The sequence below is a fragment of the Salarias fasciatus genome, chromosome 5 (genome assembly GCF_902148845.1).
Source record: "Salarias fasciatus chromosome 5, fSalaFa1.1, whole genome shotgun sequence".
Taxonomy (NCBI): Eukaryota; Metazoa; Chordata; class Actinopteri; order Blenniiformes; family Blenniidae; genus Salarias; species Salarias fasciatus.
This window is the reverse complement of record NC_043749.1, coordinates 11,830,302-11,843,930: the sequence shown is the minus strand read 5'-3', so window position 1 is coordinate 11,843,930 and position 13,629 is coordinate 11,830,302. Positions and strand designations below refer to the sequence as shown.

The 13,629-nt window shown below is 43.4% G+C and overlaps 1 protein-coding gene across 1 annotated transcript; it reads right to left on the bottom strand.

Annotated features, from left to right (window-relative positions):
* Positions 1–281: 281 nt before the first annotated feature.
* cdk4 (cyclin dependent kinase 4) lies at positions 282–13,169 on the bottom strand. The gene is made up of 8 exons (XM_030091525.1): positions 12,944–13,169; positions 7,351–7,585; positions 7,123–7,258; positions 6,774–6,941; positions 5,157–5,266; positions 3,189–3,239; positions 2,975–3,110; positions 282–1,141 (listed from the first exon to the last, which is right to left on the bottom strand). The coding sequence occupies exons 2-8, from the start codon at positions 7,572–7,574 to the stop codon at positions 1,040–1,042; spliced, it is 927 nt and encodes a 308-aa protein (XP_029947385.1). The 5' UTR covers positions 7,575–7,585; positions 12,944–13,169; the 3' UTR covers positions 282–1,039.
* Positions 13,170–13,629: the final 460 nt, after the last annotated feature.

Genomic DNA, 13,629 nt, shown 5'->3' with positions numbered 1-13,629 from the left:
CGGACTAAACCTCCTGAACCTCGTCTGTTCGGTCCTCTGAGCCCCGATTAAGTGCAGGTACTAATATGTGTGGTAGATTTGTGTATTTAATAGCTGAAAGATAATTTGGTTTGGGGTAAAAAAAAAAAAAGACATAAAAAGGATAATTCAGGGGGAAATTATGTGAGGTGGAACAGATTTTCAGAGAGAAGTAGAATGTGAACACCAGTTCAATTGAGTGATAACTGTGTGGTTAAAAAAAAAAAGAAAGAAAAAGCCTGAAACAAACTTCTTTTTCTCACTAAATATATTTCAGTTTTGTATGTGACAAAACATCTCAGCACATTTCACTTTTCATGAACCATTCACATCTGATTCATTCATTTTTCCAGGGCGATACACAAATTAAGTCCTGAAAGAGATTGAAATTGTTTCATCGACTTGCTTGCTGCAGTAATTGTTGATTTCATGTCATTTTAACATTAAACTACTCACACTCTCACAGTCCTATGACAATCCAGACAAAATACAATCAATTTTGATGTACACAAAGGTCAATATCAGCACCTCTCTGATGTGTGTTTCTCTTGTGCGTTTCTCTTTTATTAATCCAGCCTCGTCTTCTTTTCTTCCACGCTTTAAATACATTTCCGTTGTACAATGTCACACAGGGATGCAGGTTTACGGCGTCATTGTTCTTTTTGTTTGTATATTGATACACACAGCATGAGCAACATTTTCAACAGACATTTCTGTAACATCGGCCCATACCGAAGACACCGACACGGAAATCAAACACGTAAAAACACGGGTGCTGTCCCACAAGACGTGACATGTTAACATCCTCAGCTGTGACATTTTACATAGAAAAGCGTGCCAGTGATCCTCAACATCACTCCTCTCTCTCTCTTCAGCATTGACAGGTGACAGGTAAACAAAATAGAAATCCAAAGACGAAATCGAACACGTGGGAAGGCGATGCAGCGACTCCTACACACACACATACACGCACGCACACACACGCGCCGTTACCTCGTGCCGCGTGTGTCACCGCGTGACCTCAGCTTTTCGTTTCAATCAGCGTCTCCTCGTCGTGGAAATACAGGTGTTCAAGTGCATTCAGGGCGGATATTCGTTTCAGGGGGTCAAAGGTCAGCATTTTCTGCGGAGAAAAACAATAATGCGACATGAGAGCGAGTCGCTGTTGTGAGAAACACGTTGATGGATTAGTAACGGCACGAAGCAGCGGCGGCAAAACCGTTCCAATAAACCACCAATGTGCAGCGGAAAGCTCTGAAAGAATCCAAGGTCAAGGTTATTTATGACTGGAATGAATCGCCGGTACATATATACAGGAGGAAACTGTTTTATTTACAGTGCAGCATCTTTTGTATTGCTGTCTGGAGGACAGGAAAAAAAAAACCTCTTTAAGTAAACAGGAGTTTAGCTAAAAGGCAACGGTTGCAGATGGCGCTTCAGCTGACGAGAGAGAGACGGCAGCTTTTATGTGCTAATGAGTAAATTATTTATATGTTTTTAGCGAGAATGAGCATGAGTTTGGGTCACATAGTACGATACTACGCATATAGCTGTTTATTTTATGTATATTCTGTATTTTTATCGTTGATCTGTATGATATTTTGCACTTTGCATTTGTATAGTGTTTATAATTTTGATCTCTTCCCCACCAGGCACTGGCCTTTTAGTTCTGGCAGGGGGGACAGCCGATGCAAACTAGCCTTTTGGCTAACTTGGGTGCATTTACATTTATTTTTTATATATAAAGTTTATTAATGCGCAGTGTCCCTCCTAAACAAATAAAGGAAATGAAATGAATGAATGAAGCTCTGGAAATGCTTCAATATATGATCAAAGTAATGAACAGCTCGCTCACTAAAAAGCTAATATTTAAGTATCAGCAGTTATTATGGTTTTGTGGAAAGTAGCAACATTACTGTACTTCTAAATGGAGTCATTTCATTTTGACTTTAATAAGGGGATTGATCAAAATTTCTTTCTCAATAACAATTCGATGCTTGAATTACTTACAAATTGTGATCCATCTGCATCTGTATCACAATTGCAACATTTCCAGGATGCACTGTGAATATCAGCTCAATTCAATAAATAAAAGCTAAGCAGATCCTTAACCTGGCTATTTGTGTTGAGTCGTGGTTTGGATGCATACAAAAATTACATTTTATAATTAATTAAACAACAAATATTTGCTTATTTTTTGTTGTCACTGAAGGCTAAATCAGCAGTAGGATGTCTCCGTTTATTTCATCATAAAACCTGCAAAAAGCTCGTCTAACAAAATCCTGATTGCCTTATTATATTGTATGTACCAAAAATAAATCTTTCTGATTCTGAAAAATAGCTTAAAAAAAGAAAAAGGAGTTTTCGGGGGGGGGGGATTTGTGCCAAACGGTGGTCTGGTCCAGTTTCCAAGCAACCACCACGTCCACGAGGGAGATGTCAAGTCATGTCAAAATATCCAAATTTAAGAAAAATAAATAAACTACTACAACCCATTACCTTCGTTTGATGAACGACATTGTCGTCTCAATAGGGGTTTTTTGCACCTTTATTTTCAACATTACATGGAAAGTCTGATTTTAAAGTTCTCTCTATTTGTAAAGGAGCAGTTCATCACAAACTCGGGGTTTAAGTGGTATTTTCTGTTTTACCAACTCTTTCTACTGAGGAAGACTTTTTTTCAAATGTGAAATATGTCTCATGTTTAATTTGTGTTAATAAAGTTCTAAATGAAGATCAATCTCCTCTTCTGAATTCAGATAAGCAACGTCACCCTCAATGATTCTCCAGCTCTGCCGCTGCAGGCAAAAACCTGTGTTACGAGCAAATTAAATTCTTTCTTCCGAGATTGCTTATTAGTTAATGCCCCGATTTTCGCTCTGCACGCAGCTGAGACATGAATCAAAAAGCAGGCGGGGACGGACAGCCACTTCAATTATTAATACAGGAGACGTACCAGCAATAGTTGGGCCCCCTGCTCATTTATCTCAGGAACAAAGTCCGTGATTGGGCGAGCCATGAGAGGGGGGAAGTTTTTTCTGGATAGTGTAACATCAGTGGGCCACTCCTCTTCAGGCGGCAGCCCGACAACTCTGAAAGACACCACACGTTCAGAGACGCAGAAACATTAAAGGCCAAAAACGAGAAGGGCAGGGTGAGCTTCTACTCACTCAAAGATTTTCCCGAGCTGGTCCATTTCCGATTCTCCACAGAACAGAGGTCTGAAAAACAAAAGTTTAAATGTTTGGTTGGTGGGATGAAACGGCAGGATACAGAAAACCACACATTCATGCATGGAGAACATGAAAACTGCACACAGAAAAGCTCCCATGGATGCCTGGGATAATCTCACAGTGAGGCCAGACTGTGAATCACAGGAAGCCTGATCAATATGAGCACTGATATTCATGAAATATGAGTTTCATACTTGTTAACTAACAAAATATTCTTCCAGGATCAGGTATTTTCTATTTTACTTGGATTACATTTCTGAGACTGTAAAGTTTTGTATTTATAACCAAAACATAGTTTTATCAGACTTTTTTTTAATGTATATTTAATACTTGAAAATAATAAATCATATTTTGACACCATTAGCTAATAATCTAAGTAATTTCTTCATGCAGTGTATCGTATTTACCAGCAGATGGAGCTCTTTTGTGCATCACTGAGATGAAGAGCACAGCATCTGATCTGCACTGGAGCAAGCTGCCAGCAATCCTTAAACCCCGGCCCAGCCACTTTCTATTATCAGAACTCCAAACATTCATCAGCTGCTGCTGAGCGTGTATCAGTGTTGTTTCCAGCCACGGTCTGCAGGAGCCTCTAGTTCTAGACACTGGTTTCCTGCGACTCTACCAGGAGCAAAATGGCCCAATAATCGATGATTGGGACAAGATAACGCCGATGACCTGCTGATCCGTTCAGTGCTCTGAACCGGTGCTTGTTCTGTTGACTTCGACTCCGAGAAGGGAAAGTGTCCGAGATAAAATCAGGACGCCGCTCAGCAGCGAGCGAACCTGTTACAGTCGATAAGGCACAAGTCTAAAAATGGAGCCGTCCTCTCCGAGCCAAGATGAGTAACCGATGACGAGCGGAGTCAGATTGTGACTACAGAAGCAACACAAAGACGATTTCACAGCAACGCTGAACAAACATCTCCTCCATATTCACGAGGAGGAGGAAAACTTGAAATGACTGAGAGTCGCACTGACGGAACAGTTCACATGGACGACCAGCAATCCTTCACTTCTACCGAAGCACCATGGCGTCCATCTGGACCAGTCTATAATAATCCCACCGCATCCTCAAGGACACCTCATGTTAGAACTGGCAAAAAACTTTCAAAGATCATCAAAACAAAAAAACAAACAGACTGCATTTACCCCAGAGACGTGGCCTTCATTACCCCACTCACCCCACAGCAGACAATATATGCACCGTCGCTGCAACTTTTATGCAAATGCATTTATCCTGTTTCTATTTCATTTTTTCAGACAGCTCCCTCATGCATTATGGATTTCTGATTTTAAAATGCACCCATACTTCCCAGATAGACCTGAAAGCTGTACTTGACGCCTGCTCTTTCTATCTTTTTCTGACGACGTCTTAAATAAAAAGTAAATAAATCACATCTGGGTTTTGTTTCCCTGAAAAATCTTCAGTTCTGTTAGATTACTTTTAATGACAGTGTCTGAGCAGCTCAGATCTGCAGACTCAGACGAGGCTGAAACACTAAAAAAAAAAAAAAATCCCTTAAACTTTAAGCACAAGATGCAACAAGTCTTTGCGAACATTCATCATTCTGCCCTCTCAGCAAAGAGCTTCAGTTATCTAAAGCCAACGGCAAACATGAGCGCAGACACGAGTCTCTGATCGGCGCCTCGTATGTCCCTCCTGCCCTCCGTCTGATTTATGTGCAGTAATGGGATGTTGTGCTTTCAGGAGTGGAAAAAAAATCCAAGCAGAGGCTTCCTTCAGAAGAAAGTATTAGAAAAAAAACGAACAAGTGATTTACTATTATTTTCTATGACAAGTATTTGTGAATCCAGCACTTCAGTTTCCAATTATAAAAAAAATATATATATATATTCTGGTTTTCGTGGAGTTTGCCTCCACTGTTCCATCTCCCCACTCACTTGCGTCTGAACATCTCGGCGAAGATGCAGCCGGTGCTCCAGATGTCCACCGGAGTGGCGTAGCTGGACTGCAGCAGGACTTCAGGAGGTCGATACCACAGCGTCACCACCTGCGAAGCATTCACCCAGAAATGAGGAATAAGTTTAAAAAAGAAAAAAACAAATAAATGAACACAGCTTTATTGCATATTAGAGCTAAACCAGTGGTGATGTTTTGCCGTTGCTGGTGTTGTTACTACTATCTGTTACTGGAGGAAACGGGTGTGTCGGGCCTGGTTTCCTCTCCGCCTCTGCGATCAACCACATGCTGATCATCAATATTGATCTCATCGCCACAGGCTGCGGCGTTTAACCGTAACCCTCAACCTCGAACTCCGCTTCACAGCTGCTCACCTTTGATAAGTCTTTTTCCTCTAATAAGCCGACTGCCCTTGTCCCGAGGTCTGCATTTAGGATCCCCGTCCTTCTGAGGTATTCGCAGTTACTGGAGAGCGAAACGTGAGTCGAGCGGCGCTTTGTGCTCAGTGTGGAGTAACAGCACTAATGGGACTGAAGAAACACTTCAGAGCCGCTAAATAGGAAGACTTTCACACTGTGACGGTAAACAGTCTGAAGGTAATGTTAAATGCCGCCTCGCGGAGCTGCTACTACAGCTCAAGTCTCTGAAACCGGCGACACCGTTCCCACAATGACAGATCGAGTGGAATTTATGTGCGAGCGATGCAGGCTGCAGATACAAAGTGTCTCCGTGCTCAAGTTTAATTGTTTCTCTCAATTGCTGAGACTGAATCTTGTTTTTTTTTTTTTTCCTTTTGCCGTGGCTGTTTGTTATTTAAATGCAACCTTAATCACGCTCCAGCGTTAACAGCTGACGTCTCTAAAGAGACCTGCTGGCACAGATCAAGACATTTTGTCATTCACAGCATGCTGTGTTTACAGATTATTGCTGCTTGCTGTATTATTTACGTCAGCATGTGTGCATTAATATTTTTGAAGTTGTGGTGCAATCGGAGCCGGCAAAGGTGTGATGAAATGTGAAAGGGAAAAAGATGATTCTGACAAAAAGAGCATTTTAATGGTGACCGATGTGGAGACGTGGAAAAAAACCAAGAATTGTCGTATCTAAAGCAAATCCTGAAACACAGCCCTCTATGAGATGTAACTTGCATGTTCACTCGGATTGCAAACTCTCCCAACTTTCTTCCAGACCAGGAAAACACAAGCGTGAACGCAGCACAGAAAAATGAACAAGGCGGTGTTACGGCAGGATAAGTCACTAATATAATCATACGTCCTTGGTTTTGAAATGAAAAACATAATCTGTCATGTTGTTTGTCTCCTTGTGCCGCTTTCTAATAATAGATCTAACCAAACACCTGTTCATATGAATTGTTTGAAGACAGTGGGGGAGCGGGGACGGCTGCGTCACGGACATTCAAGTCCCACCCTGCTTTTACCGCATGCCTGCAGCACGACTCTTTGTTTCAGTGAATACCGTTTCTAATTATTATGAACCTATTGATCTATTGTATATTACTAATCCATTCAAAAGACTTCAATGTTGAATTGAAATGAAAGAATTTAGCTGAAATGAAATGTTTTTCTGGCGGCTCTTACCACAGGAGTGAGCGCCATGTGGCAGCTGTAGATCCTGGCCAGGCCGAAGTCGGCCAGTTTGACCTGGCCCTGACTGGTTACCAGGATGTTCTCCGGTTTCAGGTCTCTGTGCATCACACGGTTAGAGTGAAGAAACGCAAGGCCACACAGTAGCTGCTTCATTAAATCCTGCAAACAAAACAAAACGAAACAAAACAAAACATTGGCTTATTCAACAGAAATACTTCCATAAGCCCTTCAGCGGCACTGAGGAGGCCGAGGAATAACTGAAGGACAAATCACTCCATCCTCTGTGTGTCTGGCAGTCAAACTGTTCCCCTCAGCAGTCATCCCTCCACTCCGCCGTCACCTTGATGCGGCCGGGAGATAACCCGGGAGCCGGAGCTCTCTCCAGGTACGTCTTCAGGTCTTGGTCCACGTGCTCGAACACCAGCGTGACTTTGGTCTCCTGGTCGGACCTCTGCGTGGCGCAGACGTCCATGAGCCTGATGTGAAGCAGAAGAGCGGGGCTCCAGTGAGAGGCAGCAGCTCTGTGATGGGGGGGTTGGAGGCGGGCGGAGGCGGGGGGGGGGCTCACCTCACCACGTTGGGGTGGTCGAACTGCTCCAGCCGCCTCAGCAGAGCCACCTCCCTCACCGTGGAGCTGGGCAGGCCGTTCTGGTCCGTCTGGACGCGGACGCTCTTCAGGGCCACGAACTGCCCGCTCTCCGTGTCCCGGGCTTTATAGACGGTCCCGTAAGCGCCTCCGCCGATCTCGGCCACCGGCTCGTACTGGACACGGGTGCCGTGGGCCATCGCCATGATGAGACAGACTGACGGGCGAAGACGGCACGAGTTAGAACAACAATCGCAGATGTGATGGCAGCCATGAGTTCACACAGCTCATGCAGTCTTTGAGAGACGTACATTGAACGTTTTCATACTGCAGAAAGAAAGAAAATTACCACATTCCGTAAATTAGATGGATAAGCTTATCAAAGCTGATCCACGATTTTGATTTACAATTAATTTTTAATCAGAACTAAAACTCTCTCAATCTCACACACTTAGAAAGTTTCTTCCAAAGAACTTCCAACAGCAGCAGCTCCTATAAACTTGCAGAGGGTGTGAAAAACAAGAGCACGTGTCAATATTTATTGTCAATGTATTTGCTGGCCTGGACTTTTGGGCCAAGTCAATAACTCCTGAAAATAAAACACAAATCTAAGTGTTGAACAAACTCAATTGGCCAGTCTGTGGTTCAGGGGAAAGGTTTACATGATATCAATATCTGCTGCATCTTAAATACTGAAAATGTTTCACTATTAGCCTTCTGGTCGTGCTGGAAACACAAGAAATCCACAAAGTCTGTGAGACTCCAACCAAAATATCTTGAAAAAAAATTCAGGGCATTTCTTTTAACAGATCCTGCAGCCTCGTGGCTTTTAATGAGGGGAAACACTGGCATTGTTAAAAACTATAACAGAGGCGGTTAGGAAGCGTTGAATAAAAGCCAACCGGCATAGTGTTGAACTCTTAATGAACTCTGGACGGGCTACAAACTCCTCTCACATTCTGGCTGTGAGGAGCTGCTGGTTGCCCAACATTAAAGTCAGAAATGTCCTCGGGCTCATAACTCTCCGCTCAGCCAATCCAACGCCATTTCTCTGCGAACTGACCACATCCCAAACCAACAACTCCTTTGCCTCAATATCCATTTCTGAATATATTTTCAGCCCCACTGCCAGCAGCTTGTCTCAGAAGGAACTTTGAAATGTCAGAGAAGACGTTCTCATATCAGGACTCCGCGAGCTCTCGAAATGAAAGTCTGTGTTGCTTCTTCAGTGTGGCAAATTCTTTGGCGTCTCATTTCACCAGCAGTCCCAACCATCACAGCCTTTTTCTTCGAGGCGCACTGCCTCACCAAATCTTTCAAAATCAAATTATTCGAAGTCAATTCCAGCGACTGTCATAACTGCACAGGTGACCTGTCCTGAACGCACCCTGCTTTCAGTCCAGAGGCAGATGGAATGGCTCCAGATTACTGTGACCTTTAAAGTGGGTGTATCAGATGGGCAAATTAGCCGCCAGCAATCTGAAACAGTATATAACATTGGGAAAACAAATAAATTAAAAAGAGATAAAGCACTGAAAACTTCCAAATCAAATAAAGTACGTCTGAGTTTGATATATTTAAAAAACAATTTGTTGTTTAAACTGTGCATCATTGATATAATTGGTGAACAAGCTACTTTGTGCTGTCCTCTGGTGAGAGTCTCTACTTTGGGTCCAAAGTGCCAGAATAAGTGACATATTCTGTGTTGAATCCAAACAGGAATTACTCAGCATTCTCGTGCCTGAGTAGCTGAATGAGTACAGCGAACGACACGGAATGGCAACATCCGGCCGGAGACCTGCGCTGCACGCCCCCATCCTCGTCGTCTCACCCTGTTTCCTGTCCGTCTCCTCACCTTCACCAGGACTTCTGGTCATAACTCTAAAGCAGGGGAAGCACCCTGAACGGCTTTTTGTCCCGTTGCTCCCAGTTTAACTCGACTCCTTCCATCCCCTGCCAGGAAGCAGGCCCGAAACCCAGCAGAGCGATCATCATTCTGCTCTTTCCTTCCCTTTGTTCAAGTCTCAGCCTTTAATCTGTCAAAACCAGTTTGGTACATTTCTTCGGCTCGTCCCGTCCTCTCTAACCTACTTCTCTCCCATCGCTGAACCGTCCACCTCCCTGCATGGCCTGTTCACACATTTTCACCATCGAACCTTCTCTGGCTGTCCAAAATCCCTGAGAACCTCCGCTCCTCCGTTTTATCTCATTTCACAACACCGCCGATCTTGTCTGAATCAGAACTGATACGTCGCTGCGTTTCCCAGCCTCATTTCACAATCACCCTCAGCTTGGGACAGTTCTCATAAAACAAGCCCTCGTAATGTTTCACCTTCAGTTACACTTCATTTAAAGTGTCTCTGGATCAAGTCTTCAGCAGAAGACGTTACGTCCATTCTCTCTTTATAATGACATTTTTCACAGCCCGAAGGCGAAACTTCTAACTGTTGGGAAGATTTAAAGCCTTTTAGGTCATTTTCAGACTCTTATTTGATTAAAAAAAGGGTGATTTTTAGTAATATGCTCCACTTCATATTGTGGTCAATAATTAGAATGAACTAAAACCCACAAGGTCAAGGCTGACTTGAAGCACTGGAATAGATTTCAAAGACAATACAGTTCAGATGACTTAAAGACTTGGAGGGCACGAAGGCTCAGATACTGAAAAAAGAACCATCACTTCAGCCCTCGCTGCGTCCGACTCCAGGCATGAACCATGAGCACAGCCGAGGCCGATAAAGAGGCGAGTGAGCAGCAGGAGCGCGGCAACAAAAGGAGCAGAAACACAATCTGCTGAAATCCAAACACTTCAGCGAGGAATCCATCCTCTCCTATATCGTGCTGCGATCTTCATTTCCCAGGTCGGACGCTCTGCCATCTATTGCTCCGAGCCACACGTCGAATGTTTGGATGAAAGAAACCCAGCGTACCAGTTGTATTTTTTGCAATATGAGCCTGCAAAAAAAAAAACACAACAACAACAGATAAAAGCACAATGCCTGTACTGTTGTAGCTGCGTTATCAAGATTTAGATGGTCTGGTGACAAACGCCTCAAATCTCACCAGAGCTGGGAACTGCCGCTCCACACAGGAGAGGGCTTTTTTTTGTGATATTTCATACAAATTTCACTTTCACTGAATAATTTTCGTGACTGACTGAAGAATCAGAAAGCTGCTGAACATTCAGATTACAGAGGGTAGATCTCTGAAGGCAAAGTCAGCGTTATTACGATGAAAATCAAACCTGCTTTCAGTGAAACCTTTGCAGGACGAGGTGGAATTAAAAAGTGAAATATTATGGAAGGGAACCGCAGTCACAAGACACAACACAGGAGGAAATATTGCATAATATGTCAAATTTTACGACGGAAAAATGATAGCGTGATAAAGTTTAACGGTAAAATGTGGCAATTTAATACCACATGTAATATTTTAGCGGAGTTTCTCAATACAACTTGAAACTTTCCACATGACGGTGTTAGAAATATTTCAATCATAAACTACACAACAGGAGGTCATTGTACAATAGCCGATTGGTAACATAACCTATATCATAAAACATATGAGAGCAATGATCTCGTCTATTGCATTAAAGTAATGGTGAAACCAAAAACACAACATTTCAAGACTTCAAGCCAAAATTTGTTGAAGACAAAGACTTGAAGGACTAGCAATACCAAACCACAATTACTGAAGTGGGTAATATGAATTAGTTAATGACAGGAAGAGATGTGTCAACAGCAACAACCACATTTCTTCCTCTTACGCAAACAAAGTTGAGTCAGACCGTCTGCCTGATTTCCTGCGTTTCCACCATCAAGGACTCAAAAATTCCTCTCAAAGTTATTCACATCAGACCCGAATTAGGAAGCAGGCCGGAAATAACATTTTATCTCCCCCCAAAAAAATGCAACAGCTCACTGCACTGATTATACAACAAGAACACGCCAAGGAGAATATCAGAAAACTGAAACTTTTACTTTCTGCAGCACGCCTGAGTTCTATAGCACTTCAGCAAAAAACTACAATTCTAACAGGGTTTTCATTCATTAAAATCTCCACATGCCTGCTGTAATTCACATCCCTGCACGTTGCCGAAATCAACAACACCAACTGCACAATGCAGACTTTCTCATTTTCAATTATGAAATGCTTTGCTTGTACATTTTGAGTGATACGTTACTATAAATGATAATAACATAACCTGGGATGACTGTGTAATCACATTTTGTCTGATAATAAATAGTTCAGCTGATTTTAGATTTTTATTTGTAGTAGTAATGGTGGTAAAAGGAGTCGTGTTGGCAGGAGTTATGGTGTTGTGCAGCAGTGAGAGTACGGTGGATATTTGCAGTGTTAGTGGTGATAATAGTAACAGCATTAACAGCAGAATGTTCGTAGCTCAACAATATTTATGCTCAATATCTCTCTTTTATAGATCGCAAACTATCTCTACAGAAAAAAAAGCTAACTTTATTAAGTACCCTATAAACTCTGAAACTTTGAAGACATTTATCCAATTAATTTTCAGTGTTCAGCTTCAGGAATATCTAAACCTACTGAAGCTGAAAACTGATTTAAAGCTGAAGTTAAAGCACTTGTTCGGTAAAGTAGAGCCATTATTTCTCGCGCTGGGCATCTGGATCTGCAGCTCTCACATCTGTCTACCATTGTTTGTCTCTTTATGCACTTTATCGTTGCATTTCTTTGAACTTTGTCTGTGTGAACAGTTATACAAATGATCTTACTATTGTTTAAGTTTTAACATTTTAGATCATCTTGATTTCCATTGACCGCCACAAACTAGGGAGCAGTTTTATAGAAGATATGATCTGATCCTCCACTCATCACAGTCTGGTTCATATCAAACTGGCTCAAATGCATGTTTTCTTCCTTTCTGCAACTCTTCAATTTTGAGGTCCAAAGTATTCTATCCACCGACAGGTGTAAAACTGGAGAGTTCACAAGTGTTAATAACATTAATGATTGATGGATGTTTCTGAATAGAACCCTGTGGATGCATTTTGATCAAAGAGCCATTCTTTATGTTAAATAATGACGAAAAATAAATGTGTGTGGTTGAAAAGGAGGTGTTCTGGGCTCGACTGAAAACATGCCATGATTTCTGGTGACTCAGCAGTGGACAGACAGAGAGAGAGAGAGAGAGAGCCGCAAGTTATTTTTGCAAGCAGAACATCTGGAGTTTTTCCCCACACAGATGTGAGCAGCTTCACCTCCCGGGTCACTCCCTCCGCCGGTGATCCGAACCGGAGGCCGGTGGGCGGAGGCAGCGGGCCGGGAAGCGGCCCCCACGTCCCAACACGTGGTGCTCCTCCATAGCGCCCCTCTTTGTTAATTAAACAGGCAGAAAGCAGGGCAGCAACAACAGGCCACGCACACTTTCTTCCCTCCTCACCTTCGGGCGCACTGACGTGGCGGCGCGGCGGGGGCGCGCGCACGGATCGTGAACAACTTTTAAGATCCGCATCTGAGCTGCGCTTTACATTAAACACCGTAAACAGAAAAGTGTCACACGCGCCGAGCCGGGTGGCGGAGGGGCAGATCGGGCTCTCACCTCGCCTGTGCCGGGCCCCTCTCAGCGGCAGGACATGCTCCTGAACGTGCCACGTCGCACCGGGGCGGCTCGCGAGCGGAGGCTGGGGTCCGGGCTGGGCTGGGCCGCTGCGGCCCGGCGGTGGCTCCGGCGTGCACAGGCCAATCCGGCGATATGGTTGCGGGGCCCTGCAAAGTTTTGCTGCTCCAGCCTGCCCTGCAACACTCCTCTTCAGCCCGTCTTCCTGTTGCTGGCTGCAGCTCCCAGAGGGGGCGGAGCCTCGCCCCGCGGCCACACACCGTGCACGAGAGGAGAGCTGCACAACTTTCACATCTCTGCTGACACTCTTCCTCTGCACAAACTTTCTCCGGACTTTACAACAGTTGTCAGACTTAGTATGCATTGGTAAACAGATGGAAGGACTTTTACTGAGTCATCAGATCTTCCCCTCCATTAAAATCTTATTCACAACATAATTTACACTGTTTACAGATTAAAACACATAATAAACACATTAACACACGCCAGCTAACAAACATACACACATCTTGGTGTATTGAATTTTTCCAAAGTTTCAAGTCACTGTAATACATGTCAACATCTGTATGAGATCATTAAAAAACAATATTATTGAAATGTGTGTGACCAAATCATTTGGAAAGTCTGTTCCCCACAAATCAGTGTCCCATTTCCATTGAAGTTTTATC

What these genes read in the sequence shown, in the direction of transcription:
- cdk4 (XM_030091525.1), bottom strand. Translation starts at nt 7,574, where the DNA reads ATGGCGATGGCCCACGGCACCCGTGTCCAGTACGAGCCGGTGGCCGAG. An exon ending in GACCACCCCAACGTGGTGAG is followed by an intron (nt 7,259 to 7,350) that starts GTGAGCCCCCCC and finishes GCTTCACATCAG; the next exon opens with GCTCATGGACGTCTGCGCCA. An exon ending in TATCTCCCGGCCGCATCAAG is followed by an intron (nt 6,942 to 7,122) that starts GTGACGGCGGAG and finishes TTTTGTTTGCAG; the next exon opens with GATTTAATGAAGCAGCTACT.